The sequence below is a fragment of the Rhipicephalus microplus genome, chromosome 3, assembly GCF_043290135.1.
Source record: "Rhipicephalus microplus isolate Deutch F79 chromosome 3, USDA_Rmic, whole genome shotgun sequence".
Classification (NCBI taxonomy): Eukaryota; Metazoa; Arthropoda; class Arachnida; order Ixodida; family Ixodidae; genus Rhipicephalus; species Rhipicephalus microplus.
Window position 1 is genome coordinate 89,859,173 of NC_134702.1, and position 24,024 is coordinate 89,883,196.

General features: G+C 46.6%; 1 protein-coding gene and 1 long non-coding RNA gene across 2 annotated transcripts; both read right to left on the reverse strand.

Annotated features, from left to right (window-relative positions):
• Positions 1–391: 391 nt before the first annotated feature.
• LOC142803825 (nose resistant to fluoxetine protein 6-like) lies at positions 392–11,350 on the reverse strand. Its single transcript, XM_075889963.1, has 5 exons — positions 11,233–11,350; positions 9,478–9,598; positions 7,840–8,029; positions 4,583–4,725; positions 392–1,258 (listed from the first exon to the last, which is right to left on the reverse strand). The coding sequence occupies exons 1-5, from the start codon at positions 11,256–11,258 to the stop codon at positions 1,019–1,021; spliced, it is 720 nt and encodes a 239-aa protein (XP_075746078.1). The 5' UTR covers positions 11,259–11,350; the 3' UTR covers positions 392–1,018.
• A 345-nt stretch (positions 11,351–11,695) lies between these two features.
• Positions 11,696–20,734, reverse strand: LOC142803826 (uncharacterized). Its single transcript, XR_012894317.1, has 3 exons — positions 20,670–20,734; positions 19,095–19,260; positions 11,696–11,778 (listed from the first exon to the last, which is right to left on the reverse strand). It is a non-coding gene; the product is annotated as an uncharacterized LOC142803826 (long non-coding RNA).
• Between the last annotated feature and the right edge of the window lie 3,290 nt (positions 20,735–24,024).

Consider the following 24,024-nt stretch of genomic DNA (forward strand, 5'->3'; position numbering starts at 1 on the left):
GTACGACGTGTCTTTGATGTAGGTGGCAAGTTACCGAGCTCTGTCTCTACCATGTGCATTTTATTTTGTGTTTCGTTGCCCCACCGATGTTACCAATGTGACTTGGGGTCTTCTAAAAGCAATGTTTGTGTCTTTTAAATAAACGTCTTTGGATGTGCCGTAGCTGTCTGCATGGAAAGATGGGAAAATCATGTCAGTGAGCTCATTGCTCTTAATATCTCGATGCCCTGGCCCCCAGCATATCACAACATTCTGCTAGAACTAATAACGTCTACATAAAAGAGAATATAGCCGCAAGATTACTGAATTGTCGGACACGACACTGTTGGTGTATAAGGAAAGCACTATATTACAGTTGCCACCGGTTCCTATATCATTCACTTGGTATAGAGAAATATCAATACTCGGTGCTTCTGCATGAAGCAGTAAAACAATAGTATGCATCCGCCCCAAAAGAATATAGGTCACTTTACAGATGCCCCCCCGAAAAGTGACTATAGTACAAAAAATGTGCGCAAAGAAAGCAGAACTAGAAACCAAAAGCTAATAATTCACGGACAATCTGACAAAAGTTCCAGTATACGATGCAGTTCACTGCACCAATTTATTGATGATGGGGAATTTTGATGACATTGCCCAGGACTTGTAGTAGCTTGCAGAGCCTCAGCGTGGTCGTGATGAATTCCATGGCACTGTTGTTATCTGCTTCAAGAATGCCGTTTTCTTTTGCAGAAGTCTAACTCTTCCCCCTCGCCCAACATGCTAAACGCTAAGTCCCGCATCACAATCACATTGATGGCGGGTGACACCGCCACTTTCCATGAGTTCCAGCGATGAATAAAAGCAAGATTTTAGAACTCGTCTACCTACATGATGATTGGCCTACTGCAAGGCGTGCGCTGTTTCAACCTATTCTCGCTTAAAACACGGTATACGCTTTCCGTCGAGCAACATTCCGTGCCAGAATATGGGCTCGCCAGGCGCTAGAGAAACCGAAGTCCGGCATTGTGCTATAGGCTTAGCAGCGATAGACCACGTTGTCTTCTGAGTTACGTGATTTCTTCACGTCGCTCCCATTCATTCGAGTGTTTCCGGGTAGCACCTTGCGCGAGTTGTTGATAGTTTCTTCATTTCTTCCACCGCCCATTAACCTCGTAAGTACCAGCTTGTCAAGTGCAGCAGTCGGAGCCTCGCAAACGAGGAATGCTAAATAGGAAAGTAGGAAGCTCCAGACGAGCAGCGCGAACAGCAGCGTGACCTGAAACAGAAGCCCAAATAATGGCAGATTGTTTGTTATTGTTCAATAAAGATGTTGAAAAAACATTATCTGGAAGAATTTATAGAAGTTCCGGTTACAAATTTAGTGTTTTTGTATAGCGACATCCGTTATGTTGTTGTTGTGCTGAACGGGTTAGTCGGAAGGGCAGGCGCTTATACAGCCCACAACGTTCTTTGGGAAACTGCGTTTTTATCTATTTCGGCTATTGTAGCCAAGCTTGCACACACAATTTTCAGAACAACATTGGAAACTATTTTTACTCTAAGTTTGATGACATTTATACCAGTGTCACCTAGTATGACGTTGCTGCTTTTACTGTTTATTTTGTGGTCATGAGTTATGAGTAGTGTTTCTACTTGCATTTTTACCAAGCCTACAGTTACACTGTTTTCTAAATCTGCCGTGAGCATCCTTATTCATTCCTTTACGGCACAAGAAAGGGTTGAAACTTTCCTATGATTGAGTACAGCTCCACCTACTTACTTCTTCTCTTTGTACACAATCCTTATATTTTGTTCTCTCTAAATTATTTATTAGCTAGAATCGTATAAGTAAAAAATAGTGTTTCACACCCACTCCATAAGGCCTTTGGCCCGAAGGGTATTACGAAATACGAATACAAGGGCAGTGTGCCCACCTTACAGTTAATGTTCATGAAAAGGGGGGCAGTGACAAACAGAAACCAAATTAATAGGCGTGGTTTTGCTCAAATTCTGTTGAAAAGCCTTGCAGTAAGCAATCCTAGCAGAATAGTATATTCTCAGCGAAGCAACCAAACACTCTGAATTGCAGCACTTGTGCGTGTGTGTCTTTAAAAAAGTATCTCATAATGAGGCACACCACAAGGAGAACTATAGGGGAAATGAGGCACCTTTTGGTTTTTATTGAACGTTTATAAAAACGAGTAACAGTGTTCTGTGATCCGTCACAAAGGGAACCAGACTCACCGCTGCGTCCTCATCGGGGCGTCAACACAGCCACTCAGGTGGACAGGGGTAGATTCTTGTAACACGAAGTATCGACACCGACCCTCGGCATCATAAAGCTTACAATATCCTTCATTCATTCGCCTAAAGCAGCTCAAAGGTGGAATTCGCCTCTTTTTTGTTTTTCTCCATCGATTTGCTTATTCCCAACTGACCACCGACCTCACTTAAAGCTTTCTGCAGCTAACGTGCGCCTTGGTACGAATGGATGAACAGCGTGTCGAAAGTGTCTCACCTTCACGTGTGACGGGAGAGTTTCACCCTTGAATATGATCTTCACGCAGCGTGACGTGCCGAGACGAAAAGCACTTGTGATGATGGTGCATTCTGTAGCGGGCCTAATCCGGATTGGCAAGTCTGCGTTGACATTGGTCTCGTTAACATCATAGATTACTACAGTGCTGACTTCTTTGTGCAGCGCTTGGTAAGAGCGGACTCCCATGCCAATAATGTCTTTGAAATTGCGCAATACATCCAGCACAGCCATGTGGTTGACGTCAATCACTGAAACACTCTTGCGCGTGATCACTCTGACATCTTTGGTTTCGTTTGACACCAGTGCCTCTAGCTGTGCAGACAAGGCTTGTCTCTTGAGGCGCCTCATATTGTCTGTGGCGAGAACTGGCATAAATAGGACGGTGAATGCCTCAATACTACGCGAAGATCTTATGGGGGGCGCCCTCGAATCAGATGGCGTGCCCAGAAACCGTCTCTCAGCCTTGCGGCTCCTCACAAGCTCGAAAGTGTCGTCACGGGTCTCTTCACTGCGGACAAAGTAGTTTCATGGCATCGTCGATGTCACTGTCACTCACGGTGCCATTGCGCTTCCTGGAGGCTGCTGCTGCAGGCTTCGTGGGGTCTGGCGGACGCATGTGCGACTCCATCTCCATCGCACACCAGCAGGAACCCACATATCGGTATTGCATCGAAGATTGGAGGCGTTGCGAGCTTTCTTCACTTTACCTGGTTTTACATAGCATCCGTGATCAGCTCACCTTTAACCAAACTACGATGTAATATGATGACGTCAATTACGTTGCAAGAATACCTCATATGTTGGCGTTTGGTGACATCATGAAGACGTCGTAGGATTACGCCGTTAAGTGACGAAGAATTCTTGCATCATTCATGTAACAGCCGACTCCGTGGATGCCTACGGTAAATTTTCGCGTTTGATGAGGCTCGTAAGGTTTTCTTCGTATACACATACTAAAAAAATTGGCAGCATATCCACGGAGTGAATGATGGAGAGTTAGGCGAAGCATTCGCCCGTCCATTCGTTCTTGCTTCCGTCCGTCCATGTGTCTGTCTGTGTGACCGTCCATGCGTCCATCCGCCCGTCCGTGCGTGCGTCTGTTCGTGCGTCCGTCCCTGCGTCCGTTCATGCGACCATCCATGCATCTGTCTGTGTGTCCACTCGTCCATCTATTCAACACTCGAAGTACCACCATCTAGCATCTTTTCATCATATATTCCTCATATAGAAGCACCGCCATCCAGCAGACATTCCAAAGACTAAATGAGAGGTGGCACACGCACACTTTCTTATGACTTGCGCTTCGATCTACTTCCCACCTTTAACCACCTCGAGTTCGTGGTATATACTAGTTCACTGTATTCATGGCACAGCAGCCCAACGCTCGCTAAACCTTTCTAAAACCAAGGAGGTTACACCCAGCGAGTATAAAGTAGCAACCTTTTCTTGTCAAATAGTGCTCAATGTTCATGCCAATGGCTGCTAATGGGAAATGCGAGACAGGAGAATTCGGCTTTTACTTTCTTACGGCTTGCGCTTCGCATCTTTTTCCCACTTTTAACCACCTCGAGTTCATTCATGGTATATACTAGTTCAATGTATTCATGGCACTGCGGCTCAACGCTCGCTAAGCCTTTCTAAAAAACTAAGGAGGTTACACCCAGCGAGTATAACGTAGCAACCTTTTCTTGTCAGATAGTGCTCAATGTACATGCCAATGGCTGCTAATGGGGATCGCAGTGTGCGCGTTAACTAAAAGTCGAATGCTCCTGTCTCTCATTCGACATTAGCAGCCATTGACACGTACATTGAGCACTATTTTCTATTGTTCAACAATGCACAGAAGAAATCTCTCACCGGCACCACCTTGGAAGTCAAAATGTTATACTTGTTACACACTACAACGGCTACGATGGACGAATGGGTGCTGCTATAAAAAGCTTCGCCCCTAAAATAAAGCCTCGTACGGGAACTGCAGGCTCAGGCGGTACGGTATAACCTCCTCGAGACATGTGTTGCACACTCACTACTAATACTTCTGACATAAAACACACCATTCACCTGATTGAACACTGACCAGAACCTTCGTTCTCTGGACGAGTAAAACCACAGGTGCAGGAAAGGCACGTGAATGAGGTAGACGCCGAAGGAGAGCTTACTCAGGGGCACGTAGGCGTTCCAAGACAGCAGTTTGGATAGAACTCCTACATAGACAATACGAGTGAAAACAACCACATTGGCTTTTAGCGAAGTCGTATACTTGAAAGTTACCTGAAAAAACGTGAACTACTCTACATGTAATATGCACGCCCGAAAAATGCTTCTATTGGTGAATGAAAAGAAATCGTACCCATTCAACTTGCTTCTGCGAACTGGATTTGCTCTAGCCACTTGATGCCACCCGCACTAAAGGTGGTGGCCTCTCTACCATTGCACGAAAAGCAAGCAAACTCCCGTTGACTGTTCAACTTTTGATAATTTCTTAAAGGGACCGTGCCACACTTTTCCGGGTAACCTTTGCACGGTTTCATTAAAATAATATGACAGGGCATATCCCCAAAAATCTTATTTGCAATTTTCACGCTGAACAATGGACTTCACACTAAGGAACAACAATACGCACCCTCTGTGGCTGTATGTAGTAATTTTATTTGTTTTTGACAAACACTCCAAGAAGGATGCGTACTTTTTAGTTGAGCTATAACCTACGAGTCTCTACAATAACGCAGCTGAATATCATTAAATTCGTTTCAGTGGCTGCAAAGAAAAGGTAAACGGAATAGGTGAAACCACCTTAAAATTTGGGAGTGGGCCATAGGAAGGCTTGGCAGTCTAGCCATAGAAAAGTTTGTCACGTGATAGCCAGTGGCATTCTTCGTAGGCACGTGAAGCTTTATGTTAATACTTGCAGCAGTTTCTCAAATACTATGCAAAAACTGTCCTATATCATTTAACCACCATAACCCTACCGTAACCCCCTAAGTAAATGTATCGTCTTCTGAGTCGCCCATTGCAAGAACATGCAGTTATATATTTTTCACACGTGCTGAATGTTTCGTCGCTTTTCTCGCGTCGACGAGCCTGCTGGAAACTAAAGCAAGGGGTGAAGAAGTTGCTTTACGTGCGTTATAACCCTGTTTTTTTTTGTTTTTTTTTCTCGAACGTGCTCTTTACCTTCAGGACGATCACGAGCGCATTCGTGGACGCGTGGCGGCCTCTCACGGCGATTGCTTCAACTATTTAGATCACGATGTATAGCTCATGATGCGCCTTACGATGGGATCATTAAGTTATATGACATCATAAGCAGAAAGAAGAGGGAATGAACTCCAGTTTACCGTTAGAATTGTTTGTAAACTCGATGTCGTATGTTGGGCTTGAATGTTTTGCTCGCGTGTTTACTGAAGTATCTACTCCTGATCGGCAGGGTTCTCTGCCAAAACAAAAAAAAATGTTACAGGGCCCCTTTAAATCACTGAGAAAGTCCACTCAATATAAATCATTTTAGGCCTCAGTCTCATGCTTCTAGTCACAAGCTGAGAGCGGTCTTTCAGCGCTTTCAGCTTCGAGTGCTCTCCGGTTTTCGTGGCTCTCTAAACTAACCGGGCAAATATATTACTTATTCCTGCCTCTTGAAATGCCTCGAAGGCAACTATTTCGCGAGAGTGGTTCAGAACACATCGTGGCTCTGTGCCAGCGCTTTCTTTAATGTGAAGTAATTTGTGGGGAGCAAGTGAGTGTTTTTAGGGCAACCTTTCGGCCAGTTTTCTGCCCAGCATAATAAAAATTGAATGTGTTGATGTGCAATAGGGCATACCTGTAGGATCAGAGAAATACGATCGCAACTTACGCTGCAACAAGAAGTACGTTGCTATAGATTATGCAAAATATGGGAAGCCTACAGAACTTAATCCCATGTATGTTTACTACCATGTTCAATGTCGGCTTGGGCTGGGCCGAATGATTTTTTTTATTTATTTCGCCGTGTGGGAATGGCATAACGGCTATTCTTGACTAAATTTACGCTACATTTTCTCTCTATATGCCATTGCATGTATAATTCGGTCAATACATGGCCTAACTTTATTACACAATCTCGCCCTTCATTTTATATATGCTAGCTCATCCATCTGTCAGAACAATTAGCTTGTTTGTGTAAGTTATGGACGTATCACGCGAACAAATTCAATGCACGTCAACATACTGGCCACTTTGGAATTTTCGGGCATCGTCACGAAAATTTTAAGGGTACAGTAAGGAATAAAAAACAAAACGTTGGCAGAAAATTATTGTACGAGATCCTGTACACCTGTAAACGTGGCATCCATTTAGTACGGAAGAAAAACATCGTGAACATCAAGAAGGATATTGTTAAGCATGCTTGATAAAATTAAATCATTAAGTGGTGGGTGTCAAGCTTCTCAAGTGGACTCCTAGACTGCAGACAAAGGCTTTATTGGGAACCATAGCTTCGTTTTGTCGCCAAATGAGAAAAGGGCACAGGAAGACAAACCATGCACAAGAGCGTGAGCATGCTTTGCCTTTCGTGTTCCTGTGCCATTTCATTCGGCGTAAAAACGCAGTCACAGGGGACGGGCGCCAAGATTATCAAATGCCTACCTTACCAATATATAGTGAGGATATTGTTGTAACATGGATGCGGATTGGTATCTTCGACGTTCATGTGAATTCCAAGATTGCAATAGTTTATTGTTCTGTGCCCAACGGAATGCTGTCGTTTCAGGTAAAATCGGAAGAAGTGTCCTTTTCCTTAGGCGATGATTGCGATAGTGAGAGTAACAGCGTGGTTTCCTTTATATTGGATCAGAGCACAACAGAAAGAAATAATTCTATAAGTGATCTAGACAACATGGTAATAAGGGCTGCAGCGCGAGCACGGATGTGCTAGAAGAAACAGACAAAGTCGAGGTACGAAGGCAAAAGAGGACAACACGAATTACTATGAATTCAAACCAACTAGCCCAAATCGCCATTCTTCTTCTAGACAACATGGTTTCACAATATTTACTTTTACTGAATTTCATTGTGTGCCCTTTTTCTACATAGGTAACCACATTTGGTCCATCAGCCAAGTGATGTGTACATGTCAACCAAAGATGTGAGATAGCGTCATCAGACAGCGTATAGCACCTTGTCGCCTTACATCTGGCTGAAGGGTGCATTTATTTGCGCTGAAAGGCCTGTACCCCTCCTCTTCGGCTATACATCAACAACGACGAAATAAAACAGTGAGCTTTGGCGTGTTACAACTCCGTATGCAATATGTCAAAAAAAAAAACTAAGACAGGCAGCCTTACCCCCTCGCCCCATGCAGCATGTGAGCGTGATCCATGAAAGGAAGAGCGTCCACAGGATGCGGTCGGAGAATGCCGCTAAGAGTGCCACACCCATTGGCACGGGATTGGGGCTAGTGTACCAGGCGAACTTCACAAATACGCAAAACAAACCGCAGGCAACGGACCCACACCAGCCAACCTGCTGTAGCCTCTGGAGAAGTAAACGCAAAACAGAGGCATCACTTTATCACTGTACTAGCACAACATACATTATATCTATTGTACTACACTGTATATAAGGTGGAACTGAGTCCTGCAACGAATGACTCGGACTCAATCCGAAGAGCGATTGAGATTTTGCGTGAGTTCGGCTATGCAGAATATTGATTAGCCCATGTGTCAAAAAGCCGAACTGAGTATATACAACTATTATAATTGGGAAAAGAAAGCAGAACGGTATGTTAAAAAAATAATACAAAAAACGGCATGTCTCATCAGTAATATGCACAAAACTGAAGTTTAAAATATCATGGGAGAGAACAACGCCTTGCGATATGACGCCATGCAGCGAAAGAGATAAGGTATACGTATACGTAGAGGAGATGTAGTGGCCACAAATTCGGGAGATGGCATAAACTTGAAGAATAAGAATGAGCTGGAGTCCACTTGGTGGGTACCCTTAGATCTTTGATGGCAGTTTTTCGGTATTTCAAGAGAAAGCCAATATAGCAAATGCGTCCTACCGGTAAGTTAATTACGTAACAGAAACGTGTAAGCTTAAAAGACAGTTCATTTTAAATTGAAGACAACGCAACAAGGCATGGAAAGCAAAATAATAGGTATAACCTTCGGCGAAATCAAGAGAGCTGGGTGGGCCATGGGAAGCACACGTGTAAAGTGCACTTTAGTCTAAATGGCGAGGGGGAAAATGAACATGGGTAGCGTACGCAGCGAGGATGCAAGATACCCGCTTGTCACTACGGGTAGCAGACTTTAGATTCCAAGAGAAGCCAAGCATAGAGTTTCTCAAAATTAACTAGAGGGCACTCTGGCGCTGCGATTTCTCAGCGACCATGGGTAGTACACACATTTGCCTAGTACTCGTACTTGCGGCTTCGTTACGGTTTTGTTTTGAAAGAAAGATTGAACCCTTTTGAAATTCGCGACCCAGTTTGGAAAGGTAAGTCTAAACCAACAAGATGGTGAAGCGCAACCGCTGAACATTTGCTGATTTTCGTTTCGTGACAAAACAGCTCCAAGCCACACGAACACACACGGAGCCAGAAGCAGGCCAGAAGTACGAAAATTAGTCAAATGTGTGTACTACCCATCATTCCCATGCTCGTTGAAGCGCCGTGTGTTGCAACTCCCTTAGACACTAGCGCCAGAGTTCCCTCTAGTAAGTATTGTCGGAAACTTTATAAAGCCAAGCAACGCAGGAAGTTGGGTGGGCAGGTGAGATCGAGTTTTCGAGGATTACTTCGGCACAGCAAGCACCGGGCCGGATCCGTTATACGACCATGGGCGATGTCATTGCTCTGCTATAGGTGTTGTAAGGTTGACAATATAATATTTTTAAACAAAATACTTCATCTGTCTAAACTCATCCAGAGTTAGTACACACTGTATCTCAACGTGTAAAGGTTGGTGAAGCATTACCTTGGATATCTTGGACTCCCTGAAGTCATCTACGATGAGGTACGTCATGCAGCCGCCAAAGAAGCACACGGCGTGGTAGTAAGGCCGGATGTAGTATTCGCTGAGAGTTCGCAGGGTGAGGCTGCAGTGGTTCACAGAAAAAAAGAAGCAAAGAGCTAAAAACAGAAATCAGGAGCCCTTCCTCAATCAGAAAATTGGAAGATGGGCAAGCGAAGCTTTGCGCATCTCTCTCTCTCTCGGTCGGTCGGTCGGTCGGTCGGTCGGTCGGTCGGTCGGTCGGTCGGTCGGTCGGTCGGTCGGTCGGTCGGTCGGTCCTCAGGGTCCTGGTGCAACGCACCATGGGAGATCGACCTGCTAGCATCTACTTCCTTTTCTTTCTTTCGCCTCGTGCAATGCTCCTTCCTAATTGTTTTGCTTACCAGAGGCGGCAGTCTGACCTTCATATTCCTGCTCAGCAGTGCAAATACAAGGTACGAATCAATGAAACGCAACAATTACACGCAACAACGAAATAAGACATTGATGAAGTCGCAATCCGTTTTGCTAAAACATCAGATTTACACATGTTCAAGAGAACATCGGTTGCTGAGGAACAGTGCATACGATACAGGTGTGAGTGGCGCAGCATGAAACTAAAAAAAAAAGCGACCAAAGTGGGAGCAATGGCTGCTTTTAGTCGTTACAACCAAGTGTTACTCCCGAAAAAGACCAAGCGGAATAACATGGCCTACATGTTTGAAAACGGGGGAACAACTGTTTTGAGGGGATCAATGGAAGGAGGAACGGCAGGAAATGTTCTCGTCACAAAGTTTTGGCTCTGCTAGAGGACACCGTCGACAAATATGCATTCCGCCCACATTGATAATCAGGGGCCACGTTATTTTTCTCTTTCGTGCACCGAACTGCACCAAACCAAAAGAGTTATTTTAGCATCCACGGATAATAAAAGCAGTGCTGGTCGAAGACAGAAGGCCTGCGAATACAGCTGCAGCAACACGCGGAACATGCGCATGAACAGCATAGAAAAAGTTGGCATATCAAAGCCGATCAAACGCTAAAACACGTACAAACCAAGACTTCAAAAAAAAAAGAAGAAAAAGCACGCCCAGACACATCTTTCGTCAGCCGAAAAACTTAGTAGTCCACTTCAACGTGAAGTTTGAAGTGCACAATGACAAAACTGCTGCACACGACAAATGTCGCGCAAGCATAGCAAGCGATTTACCTTACGTAGTGATCATTATATTATATTTACTGGGTCCTGGTACTATATAACATTTTCAAGCTCAGTTAGTTCTTGATTATATATTAGCTGTGGCATAGGTAAATTTTTTGGAGTAGTAAAAGAACACATTAAAAGCATTGTGCTGACGCCCGTGCTGCCACCCATTGACGTTTTTTTTTTTCGGTTTGACTATAGGCTCGCATTCACACTACTCGTATTCATATGGTCTGTGGTAGGCGAGCACAAGAACGGCTAAGCCGGTGTGCTATACTCATTCCGGGCCCCGCCACGGTGGTCTAGTGGCTAAGGTACTCGGCTGCTGACCCACAGGTCGCGGGATCGAATCCCGGCTGCGGCGGCTGCATTCCCGAAAGAGGCATAAATGCTGTAGGCCCGTGTGCTCAGATTTGGGTGCACATTAAAAAACCACAGGTGGTCGAAATTTCCAGAGCCCTCCACTACGGTGTCTTTGATAATCATATGGTGGTTTTGGAACGTTGAACCCCCCATATCAATCAATCAATACTCACTCTGGAAGTGGCCCTGGAAACATCATAAATGGCAGCAGCTGCAAGCGCGCAACGACGCATGCTCCAGCGACGCAGCCCAGTAGAGACAACGCGCCGAATACTCCGAAGACCAACGTCTTGCGGCTGGGAATAATTAAAAACAGGCTTTATCGTAACAGCACCATGAGCATTGCATTGAGCGCTTAACGCCGCCCCATAATGGCCGCAGGGCACTTGGGTAAAAGGGAACAAAACAAAAATGCGTGCTTCTTTAAGGTCACTTTATTCGAAGTTGGCAACCTCAACAGCAGCTCGTAGAATTATTGTGAGTGGCTTTGTTTATCTGTACTAGTTGTTATAAAAGAGCTGCGCTATATAGCTTTGGTGTCTTTTATGCAACTCATTGAATCACCCATTTCAAATTGTTATCGTGTGAATAATGCCACCCGACTAACGCTGTTTTTGTTTCATATAATATCCTCACCGTTTCAGTATCAGCAGGACGAGAAGCGAGATGACATACAGCTGGAAATCTGCCGATAGGTACCATGTATGCGGTAAGACATCCTGAAAGGTAGAGGTTATTTTTATTCACACAAACATTGTTTATTTTTCTATGTTCGCGAACATGATTCCGGGAGGCAAATGCAATTCAATTATCCTCTGCCTATTTTTTTTCTCTAATGTACGACATACGTATGTTAAACAGCAAGGTATTTTCTGTGCGTGTGTACTGAATTGTTGCTCTGGTTTAAAAGCAAGGCGACAGAAAAATAAGAGGTGACAGACGACGCCGGTTCGGCAATGCACTTTGGGCGTCGCAAAATCGCTCAAGTTGCCGCCTTTTTTCCGCAATGTGTCAGCAAGGGTAGCCCGGGTTGCTTTCTCTACTCCGGCGCGTTTCACGAAGCTGGCGGTCATAGCGAAACTGCGTTTTTACGTCTTCGGCTCTTCAGTAAGGCATTCCAGGGGCAGTGATGTACACCAGAGAGGTCTTGGGTAAGACTGAAGATTTCCCGTTGCTTAGAACGTGTTATTATACAGCCGTCACATTGGGTTAACGTCAGTGTTACTTAGGCGCCATTCGCTGACGCTTATGAATATTAGTGTCTAGGGACCGCTATCCTCGCTGGCATACGCGCGACAAATGGGCGCAACGTATCAGCTTACAGCTTTTGGTGTCGCTAAAACCGATGTTGGTGTTCGTATGTTTACTCAGCAGTAAACATGCGACTTTGAACATATGTCTCTGCGTACATTTATGCTTATGTTTGGCATCATTTCGTAACGTTTCGCTGAATAAAACTATTACTATAAATTCATCTTTCATCCGCATGCTCCCCATAACATCGATTTCCAAGGTACATGGAATGCGCCGTTTTTTTATCTCTTTATTTTTCTTCATACGAATTTGCTGTGAAAACCTTGCTGTGACTAACGCCTCCTTACCAAATGAATCGTGCTTGAAACAAATGAATTTTTTGTGTATTCTTGATCAAGTCTATCTGTTTCTTCTTCCTCGTTGCAATGCAGATAAAAACCATTTCTAGACCTACGAATATGTAGAAACAGTGTTTCTTCTCCAAACTACTGTCGTCACGCACAAAAGCAAGTGACCACACGTGCACACACATATTAAACAATAAGGATCCGCAAGCCAGTAGATCTTAATCTATGTCCATAAACTGAGCTCTATCTACAGTAATATGAAAACGAAATATTTTTTACTCAGTACACTCGCCGGAAAAGAGTACCCCGCTTCAAGAAAAGTGCATGCGCGTCTCTTCCGATTGGCAGTCTGTTGTGAGTCTCGTATAGATTACGCGCGCCGACTAGAAGTTTTTCTCTTTCTCGTCCTCGCTTCCCTCAACACATTGAAACACATGGCAGTGCTAAGCGACAATCTGTCTCTTTTTCTCTTAAGCGTTGGCAGGGTTCCCCTTCAGAAAAGGAGGGAGGGGGCGGTCTCAAAGGTGTGTAGGAGCGCCCCCCTCCTTATATTGTCCATATAAGGGGCCCCTTTGCGCCCCCCTCTAAGACCCCCTACCCCCCCCCCCCCCGCGAGCTCGCGTTCCCTTACGTAGTTTTTCACTTACGTAATTCACTCACTTACGTAATTTACGTAGCTTTTCTGCGATGAGCGCTGTTTGTCAGTCTTAAGTGAACTTTAGTCATAAAACATGTGTGAATGGGCTTATGTTTTACAAACGATTCTCTCTCTCTCTCTCTCTCTCTATATATATATATATATATATATATATTGTTAAGGCGTTTAATAGCCGGTCCACAGCGAGCAAGCACAATGGCGACAGTAACGGCCAAGCACGGGCTCTCAGTGCGAGCGGCGTCCTTGTTGGGTAGCCCCACTAGAAGGTACTCAAGAGTTCGACCCATTTCATAGTTCGGAAGCTTCGCTACAATTACCCCGGGGTCGAAGAGGGAGCCGCCTGGCGACCTAACAGCTTGTTATTATGAGCGGGTCATAATAAGCCTTCAGGCGCTCCACGTTGACGATGTCTCGCCCACGGCGGCGCATGTCCGAAGATTGTTCAACGGGTTCGATCAGATAGTTGACGGGTGAAGTGCGCTCGATGACACGGTAGGGGCCTTCGTATTTGGGACGTAGTTTGGAAGAGAGGCCAGCGGCAGAGGTCGGGATCGAGAGCCATACAAGCGCACCAGGAAGGAACGTGGGCTCAGAAGTGGTGCTGGCATCACGGATACTCTTCTGCCGCTCTTGCGTCGTAAAAGTCTTGGCAAGCTCGCGACACTCTTCAGCAAGCCTGGCTGTCTCGGAAATAGGTGTACACTCAGATGGATCCGGCGTGTACGGGAGTATCGTGTCCATAGTGTGCGATGGGTGCCTTCCGTACAGCAAGTAGAAAGGTGAAAAACCAGTCGTGCTCTGAGGGGCGCTGTTGTAGGCGTAGGTGACGAAGGGCAGTATATTATCCCAATTAGTGTGGTTGGCAGCGACGTACATAGAAAGCATGTCACCGAGGGTGCGGTTAAAGCGTTCGGTGAGGCCATTCGTCTGTGGGTGGTAAGCAGTAGTTTTGCGGTGGACAGAATGGCACTCCGTCAGAATGGCTTCGACGACTTCCGACAAGAAGACACGGCCTCGATCGCTGAGAAGCTCTTGGGGTGGTCCGTGGCGCAGTATAAATCGATGCAGCAGGAAGGACGCAACATCGCGCGCAGCAGCCGCAGGGAGAGCGGCGGTTTCGGCGTATCGCGTTAAATGGTCAACGGCAACGATGGCCCAGCGGTTACCAGCCGACGTCAGAGGAAGTGGTCCATACAAATCGATACCTACGCGCCCAAAGGGACGGTCAGGGCAAGGTAACGGTTGTAGACTGGCGTGCGACATGTGAGCTGACGGTTTACGGCGTTGGCAAGTGAGGCAAGAGCGAACGAACTGCTGCACATAGCGGTACATCCCGCGCCAGAAGTAGCGTTGTCGAATGCGATGGTAGGTTTTGAATACCCCAGAGTGCGCGCATTGCGGATCAGAATGGAAGGATTCACATATCTCTGACCGCAGACTGCGGGGTATCACGAGTAACCACTGCCGGCCGTCGGCGTCGTAATTGCGTCGGTGTAGAAGGCCGTCACGAATGGCGAAATGGCGAGCTTGACGACGCAATGCACGCGTGGATGGCGTTGCCGATGGATCAGAGAGCAAGTCGATCAGCGGGCCGATCCAATTATCCTTTCGCTGTTCGGTAGCGATTATGTCAACGTCAATGGCAGAAACAGCAGCCGAGGATACTGAGCAGAGCACATCACTTTCAGGCAGAGGGGAGCGCGAGAGGGCGTCGGCATCAGCATGCTGGCGTCCATTGCGGTACAGCACGCGGATGTCGTAGTCTTGTAAACGAAGTGCCCAACGGGCGAGACGGCCTGAGGGATCCTTCAATGATAAAAGCCAGCATAGTGCATGGTGGTCGGTGACGACATCGAATGGGCGACCATACAAATACGGTCGAAACTTTGTAAGAGCCCAGACGATCGCCAGGCACTCTTTCTCCGTGACGGTGTAGTTTGTCTCAGCTCTCGTGAGCGTACGGCTTGCATATGCTACGACATATTCAGGGAATCCGGGTTTGCGCTGCGCCAGGACAGCGCCGAGGCCTACACCGCTGGCGTCTGTGTGCACCTCCGTCGGGGCCGTAGGGTCGTAGTGGCGTAGAATGGGAGGAGATGTCAACACATGGCGGAGCTTCGCGAACGCGTCGTCGCACTCAGACGACCACGAATTGAGGGACCCGTTACTTCCAAGGAGCTTCGTCAGCGGTGATATGATCGTGGCAAAGTTTCGTATGAAGCGTCGGAAGTACGAGCACAGGCCCACGAAACTACGCAGTTCTTTGACGGACGCAGGTTTGGGGAATTCGGCCACGGCCCGAAGCTTGGCTGGGTCAGGAAGAATGCTATCCTTGGACACGACGTACCCAAGGATGGTGAGTTGCCGTGCTGCAAAGCGGCACTTCTTCATATTTAGTTGCAAGCCGGCATTGCTGACACGTGCAAAAACTTCTTTCAGACGTTGGAGGTGCGTAGAGAAATCTGGAGCGAACACCACAACGTCATCGAGGTAACACAAGCACGTGTGCCATTTCAAGTTGCGCAGAACGGTGTCCATCATGCGCTCAAAGGTCGCAGGTGCATTACATAGACCAAACGGCATGACGTTGAATTCGTACAAGCCGTCGGGTGTGATGAACGCAGCCTTCGGTCGAGCGTCATCAGCCATGGGTACTTGCCAGTACCCCGACCGCAGATCGAGAGAAGAAAAAAATTCGGCTCCGTGAAGGCTGTCAATTGCGTCATCGATGCGCGGCAGTGGGTAAACATCCTTGCGAGTGATCTTATTGAGCCGTCTGTAGTCTACACAGAACCGCGCAGAACCATCTTTCTTCGCAACAAGAACAACAGGAGACGCCCATGGACTGCCCGAGGGCCGAATAACGTCGCGTCTGAGCATATCATCAACCTGCTCGTTAATTTCCCGACGTTCAGCAGGCGACACGCGGTAGGGACGTTGCCGTAATGGTGGATGGGCACCAGTGTCGATACGATGCGTAACAGCGGACGCACGACCGAGAGAACTTCGCCCGACATCGAAAGAAGAACGATATTCTCGCAACAGGTTCAGAAGCTGGGAACGCTGTACCGACGTGAGGTTGTCATCAATGCAAGGGCCAAATACATCAGGAGATGACGAATCAGAAGTGGAAACAGCACTGATGGTACGCAAATTGGGACAACGTGAGTCATCAGGTACGTCCAGGACTTGTGCGTTATCCACTGGTTCCACTCTGCCGAGACATTCCCCTCGAACCAAGGTATTAGTGTACGGGGATGGGTTGGTCACGAAAATAGAGGCGTTGCCCTGGGTGATTTGCACGGTCGCGAAAGGTACTAGCAACCCTTTCCTTCGGCAAGCACGGTCGGATGGCGAAACGAGTGCAATTGTGTCGGAGAGTCCAGCGCAGTAGACAGATACACCCATCGTGGAGCTTGGAGGCACTATGGTATCGTCTTTCACGAGAATCTTGCTCACTTTCGAAGAACTGTCTTCCGGCGTCAAATGCGAGAAGGGGGAGAGTTCAATTTCGGCGGCGGCACAATGGATGACGGCGTCGTTGCGGGAGAGAAAATCCCACCCCAGGATGACGTCATGAGAGCATGCGGGAATGATGATGAATTGGGCGACATACAGAACGTCCTGAACGACAACGCGAGCTGTGCACCCTGCTGTAGGATGGATACGATGCAAACCGGCGGTACGAAGGGACAATCCAGAAATTTGCGTCGTCACTTTACGAAGCAAGCGGCAAAATTTTTCGTCCATAACAGATACTGCAGCTCCTGTGTCAATAAGAGCAGATGCGTGAACACCGTCCACAAGCACGTCAATGACATTAGATGGGCGGCTCTGAGGGCTTTCACAATGCGATAGCATCGCAGTCCTTGCCTCGGGGACTGCGACGACTAGTTTTCCCGCTCGTGAGCAGCTGAACTTGGCCGCATGGGGGACGGGGAACGACGTCGTGGAGACGGTGACCTACGAGAAGATGAAGCTAGGCGAGTTGGCGGTGGCATAGACGGCGTTTCCTCGTGATAGGTACGCCTAATCTGGCCAGCAACAGGCGACGAGATATGGGGCGTCTGTACGCGAGTGCAATAACGTGCTACGTGGCCGGCGTAACCGCAGGCAAAGCAAATGGGCCGGTTGTCGGATGTGCGCCATCGGTTCGCCGGGGTAGGTCTTGTCCATGACACAAGAGCCGATGGACGGAACGGTGGCTGGAAAGGCTGCAGGGGGTGCTGGAGCTGAGTCTGAGAGGTCACGTCAACATACGTAGCCGGCATACCCGCTGCAAAGGATGGAGGTCGTGCGGCAGCTTCGGCGTAAGTCAGTGGGGCGGGCGCTTGAACGACTGGAGGCGGCCTGGCGACCACTTGGGCGTAACTTGGGGGTACAGGAGCCGGAAGCTGTTGTGGGTGGTACGCAGGCATAACCTCCGCTATTTCCTGCTCAATCGCTCGGCGGATGGGGGGGAAAATGGTAGTGGCCGATTGTTGAGCAGCCGGTGGGTGGGCGAAGGGCAGGAGAGAGAACTGCCGTGCGATTTCCTCACGTATGAAGGACTTGAGGTCTGCCAGCAGTGCCACCTGGTCACAGCTCGCCTCCAAGCCTGCAAGCCCTGCATCTCGTGGTGTGGAGCGACGGGTCATCGAACGCTGCCGGCGGAGCTCCTCGTAGCTCTGGCACAGCGTGATGACCTCAGCTACTGTGCCTGGGTTTTTGGCCAGCAGCATCGTGAAGGCATCATCGGCAATGCCCTTCATGACGTTCCGGATCTTGTCTGATTCGGACATGCTGTCGTTGCATTTCTTGCATAGGTCCAAGACGTCTTCAATGTAGCTGGTGAATGATTCACCGGCCTGCTGAGCGCGTTCGCGTAAGCGCTGCTCGGCTTGCAGCTTACGAACGGCAGGGCGGCCAAAAACGTTGGTGATAGCGGTCTTAAAATCGGGCCAGGTTGCGAAATCAGACGCGTGGTTGTTATACCACATGCCGGCCACACCCGCGAGGTAGAAAACCAGGTTGCCGAGTTTACCTGCCTCGTCCCGATGATTGGGCACGCTGACGCGTTCGTACATGACGAGCCAGTCCTCGACGTCGGTGCCATCCGCGCCGGTGAAGACAGGTGGGTCGCGGATGCGGGGGACACCGGAACATGGCGTCGGCGCAGGAGGAAGCGTTTGCTGGGCGGCGTCTTGTTGCATGGTTGAAGGCACGGTACGGGATCTAAGCTCCAAGGGCATCGAATGTGAACCGAAGATGTTTGAAGGGCACAGCACTCTCCACCAAAATGTTAAGGCGTTTAATAGCCGGTCCACAGCGAGCAAGCACAATGGCGACAGTAACGGCCAAGCACGGGCTCTCAGTGCGAGCGGCGTCCTTGTTGGGTAGCCCCACTAGAAGGTACTCAAGAGTTCGACCCATTTCATAGTTCGGAGGCTTCGCTACAATATATATGTATATATATATATATATATATATATATATATATATATATATATATATATATATATATATATATATATATATATATATATATATATATATATATATTTCAGACAAGTCCATGCTGATTCCTTTCTTTACCAGATTGATGTGCCTAGTTATGTTGCTATCATGTTTTATTAAATATTAGATCAAGACAACATAAACGCTAACTGTGCTTGAGCTATCTAAATAGCGGCACATCATTTGCATCTCCGAAGTATTACATGTCATCACAAAACACACCGCATTGAACGTCTAGCCTTGTTTATCAAGCATGTTTTCTCTCAAAAGATGCACTTACTTTGCCAGTGATGTTGTAAAAGTTTCTTATTTGAACAACCAAGTGCCACCAGTGACAGTACACCTCGTTGTGGAGGTTCTGGAAAAATGCCTTCGTGTTGGGACCGTCGACAAAGGGCTCGAGTGCGTACAAGCACATAATGGTGAAAAACAGAGGAACGCAAGTCCTGGGCAATGAAAAAAGTAGATTGAGTTCGTTACCGGCTGCCAAAAGCCTGTCTCTTCTCATATAAAGTATGAAGGGTGCACCAATACTCGCAGCTCACCCCTCTTTTCTACTAATCTTTTACTGCTATACACTGAGCTATAGTGGTGACTTTGAACTCTCTCTCATTTCTTGTAGCCGTGTCTTACATAATAGAAGATTTTAATCTATATGCAGTATAGTTATTTCTGTGTTCACTATACGTTTATTTATGAGATATCAAAGTACCTCTTTTGTTCTTGCTCTAATACTCTTGGTGTGTCTACAATGATCGGCATTTAACGAGATATGGTTATACAGTAATGCTTCTGGCTTATGATTTTATTCCGCACGCATGTCATGCATTCAGTGGTGATTATGATGATATGCGGGGTTTAACGTTCCAAACCCACCATATGATTATCAAAGACACCGTAGTGGAGGGCTCCGGAAATTTCAACCACCTGTGGTTTTTTAACGTGCACCCTAATCTGAGCACACGGGCCTACAGCATTTCTGCCTCCATCGGGAATGCAGCCGCCGCAGCCGGTATTCAATCATGCGACATGCGGGTCAGCGGCCGAATACCTTAGCCACTAAACCACCGCGGCGAGGCGTCATGCATTGAGTGGGTGTGATGATTACCTAATGTGACTCCTCATTATCGAATGCCCTTTATGAAGCTTGTAAGGGCATCTCCAAGTAACTTTGAATGTAATGCTACTAAGTGATCACAGCTAAGCTTGCATAGAATTTTCTCTGCCGGTGAATAATCTTTTCAAATACATCAAGCCACAGTGTGCGTGCCTCTGATGCCATGAACTTAGCCCGGAAACTTCTCAGGCGAAGTGTTTTGACGGAACACCACCTGTGAGGGTGTACGGAAGACCAGCTCGTGAATCCGGTGTCCCGAAAACCCTCCCCACCTACAGCTGGCATGCCCCAACGAATGAATAAAACTAAAAAAAGTATTTTCAGAGTTATAACGTTTGATGAAAAAGCTGGTTCCCTTGACCACTGTTCTTTATGGTGTTTATGCTTGGTATACGCACAAAGTTGTCATCTGGAAACTACAGTATGGCAGCACTGGTCTAACAGCACAGACAAGCATGTTACGGCCACTGTGTGAACATCTTTCAAGGAGCTGTAGGAGGCAGATCAGGCTACAGTTCATAACTCCGAGTACCTTCGGTACCTTGAGAGAAGCACAATTAGTTTCAGCTTGCATATGATTATGAGTGCTGCAACGCTAAAATGTCTAAGCGCATATTGTTGGAAGGTTCCCACTTAATCAGTCTGTTAGGACAATGGTCATGCCTAACAAATTTTCATAATTTTGGGGGGAATACACCTCCACACTTAATACGCGGAACCATTCACCGAGCTTCCTACCTAATCAGACGTCTTGTAGCTCCGATAATGAAAACGAGGGGTCCGTTTCTCCTCTGCTTCGTGATGGTAAAGCACAGGAAAAATCCACTGCCAAGAGAGATGCAAATTTCGCTATTTGAAATAGCAACACTTTTTTTTCAAAGATCCAGAAGTAAGATGAGTGACAAGTCATCGTAAACCCAAGTCATAGTCTCAAATCCAACCTCAATTTTTACCACAGTTATCCATACAAATATAACACCACTACTTCTTTTTTATTGCGCAGACTGCTGGCCTATTTTCCGCGGGAAAAAAATGTCAAGCAGGCGTAATTTAATGTGGCGGCCTGCTCACCATTTCGGCTAATGATAACACGAAATTCGTTAAAAAATGAGTAGATTTCTACTTGGCGAGTATTGCATGCAACAGTAGATGTGACGCTTTTATTGCATATCTGAATATTGACAAAAAAATAAGATAAAGGAGATCCTATATTGATTAGTAATCAGCTTTGACACTCTAACATCAGGACACTTGTGTACATGCGTCCTAACAATTACTGCCTCTCTCTCTTTTTTTGTGGGATTGAAGTTTCAAATTTAAGGAACATTTACGTCGCTATTTTTAGTATGCTACAAACAGTTGGATTGCGTCTGTTATTAATAAATTATACAGCTTGCGACGAGAGGTAACGCAGCTTCGTTTTGGTTAAGTTAGCACATTTTTCTATTTAAGGATTACGCTTTGAGCATCATAATAACTTGCTTCGTTGACTTTGAACACAAACATCACGTAGATTACTCTATAATTTGTATTCTTCATTCTGAATTATTTACCACAATACATGTAGCCCTTTCTATCTTTAACGGGGTTGTCAGAAAAGCAAACAACAAGCCATACATGAAGTACGACAACGCATAATCTTTCGCCACTTTAAGTGACCTTAATAAATGCATCAGGGCTTGTGCGTTAAATAAACTCCTGATATTTCAGACGAAAATCATACCTAGAGCAAGATACTTAATCAAGAATTTCATAGTAATCGAATACCTGCGACAGAGACGTTGCCATGTACTTGCCTCAGAAAGAAGAACGTGTCCACGCTGCTGAAACCAGCTGCAGTGATCATATATGACCACCTCGCTGAGAAGGTGAACAAGTTCAAAATTCCAGCTGAAAAAACAGTCGGATCGCAATACATGAAGTCCTTTCGAAAATGCAGTGCTACAAAATTGATAATGTCGTTTAGAACAGCACCAATGATCAGTTATGCTGGATAATTAATTATTTTGTTCTTTATTTATCTCTCTATATATTCAAATGCCTCGAAAGATGTGACGCTTATTTCCACTGAGTTAAGTTGTTTCGCTGCGTTTAGCTGCGGTGTTGCTGCTGCGCTATCTGCAGCAGCAAAACTGGGAAAACGTTAAAATGGTGCCCATTGCGCGGATAGATTGCGTAAAGAGACAACGTCGCATGTGTTTGCACTTGAATTGCGTTCAAGCCTACGTTCGCTCGTAGTGACGTTACGATTGTCTGGTGTTACAATTCACAACAGTACCCTGCAGCAGCCGACGTCATTCACGCCTTTAATAAAGCAACTAAAGCGACGAAAGAATACTTAAAGAAAACGTTTACTATGAAAAAGGTAACGACCCTCGAGACATACTCACACCAGGTGTCCGACATTACCGAACCGCAGTGTCCCACGACAATATGGACTATGCCGAAAAACCGCATTCCGTGCAGGAACTGCAGGGGGTAATGGTCTGGCTTAGCCTGGTCGCCAGCTTTGAGCAGGCAACGTGTGTTTGACGTCGCCGAGAAAGCTGTGATAAAGTGGACCAGAGCACCTGGAAATAAAGATCCACATGAAAATTTGCAACAGAGGGTCGATTTGATATATTTTACATTACTAGATGATGATGTGCTATAGCTGTATAAGCAGCCCCTGCAATTAAAGTGCTGACACGTGACGCAGTACTTCGCCGTGTAACTACGGTTGCTAACCAGATAAGATGACCGACCTGTCCACTACTCTGCTCCCGTAGGGAGCATATACAGTAACTCTATGACGCCCCGTAGAGTAACACCTTATGGACTCGCGTGACGAAAAATACACCTTGCTGAAGGTCATCGGCGAACACAATCTGCCCGTGGCCTCTCCTTACTCCTTACGTGGAGCAGTGAGTTTCAGCACCTATCTTAATTTTAGACCGCGTATATATAGTGTATAATTATATATATGAAGCTTCCAAAGCAACGTTGAATGGCGCTACTGCTCTTATCGTGACTGGGGAATTCCATGGCGCGTCTCCTTAAACCACACTATGCACCAACCCGGTCCCCACTTCTGCGCATGCGCAGAGCTCTCGAGCTGCACTGGTGCGTCACGAAGTAGTCCTTGCTGACTAGCAGTGTTCCGAGCTGAATGAGGAGTGCATGCGCACTCGTGGCCTTGCCGCCGGCACTATCTGTTCCCAGCGACGCTTGGGTTCCCTGTTTACGAACGTGCACAAAATCCGACCTGCTTATTTCGCGTTACCAGAGTCTCGACTGCTGTGGAGGCGTTGCAGACTCCCGCGTAACACTGCTATATAGCGTCGCCGTGTGTCATGAACGCTCTCACCTTCACTCCCAAAAGTCACGCACTGCGTGTGTCAACGTTTAAATCACCAAGCGCCTGACATCATAAATTCTGAGTAACCTTGCAAACACGGACACAGAAAAAAATAAATAAAACGAGATCATGCAATTTCGTCGTAGATACCCTCCTGTTCTCCTTTCTCGAATATCGGGAATCTCATCGTTTTCGAATTTTGACCATTTTCGAAATGCGACCACAGTGACATTGATCAATCCAACGCCTGTTTCTAGCGAAATTAGAGTCGGCAGCCGAGCACCATAACCATAGTTCCTATGCGGTGGCGTATACCTGCCCTCCAATTTTGTTCAAATAATGAAAGGAGGGAATACGTACTGTGGTTGTTATTACACTTCGTGTCTTTGTTAGTGAAGTAGTCCACGTAGGTTCCAACTGCAACGGCAATCAAAAGAATGCAGAAAAATGCCCTGCAAGCGAAAACATTTTACTTGTTGAAAGCGCACCTTCAAACATCAATGTCCACATGTGGTGGCAACCAAGTCGGCACGCAAACACACTAAAAGCAGAACTAAGACGACACCAAACTTAACATGTAGTTTTCTATAAACGTCGCCCCGAAGGAGGTTGAAAACAGAGACCACGTTCGGTCGCAGCGAAAGAACAGCGTGCGCAAATATTGGTCGTATGAACGCTGATTACTGGAGGTTTGGGCACGTTAGTTTTTTATCGTATGTACTTTAAAAATGGTAGGGCACTAAACGAGTACAAGAC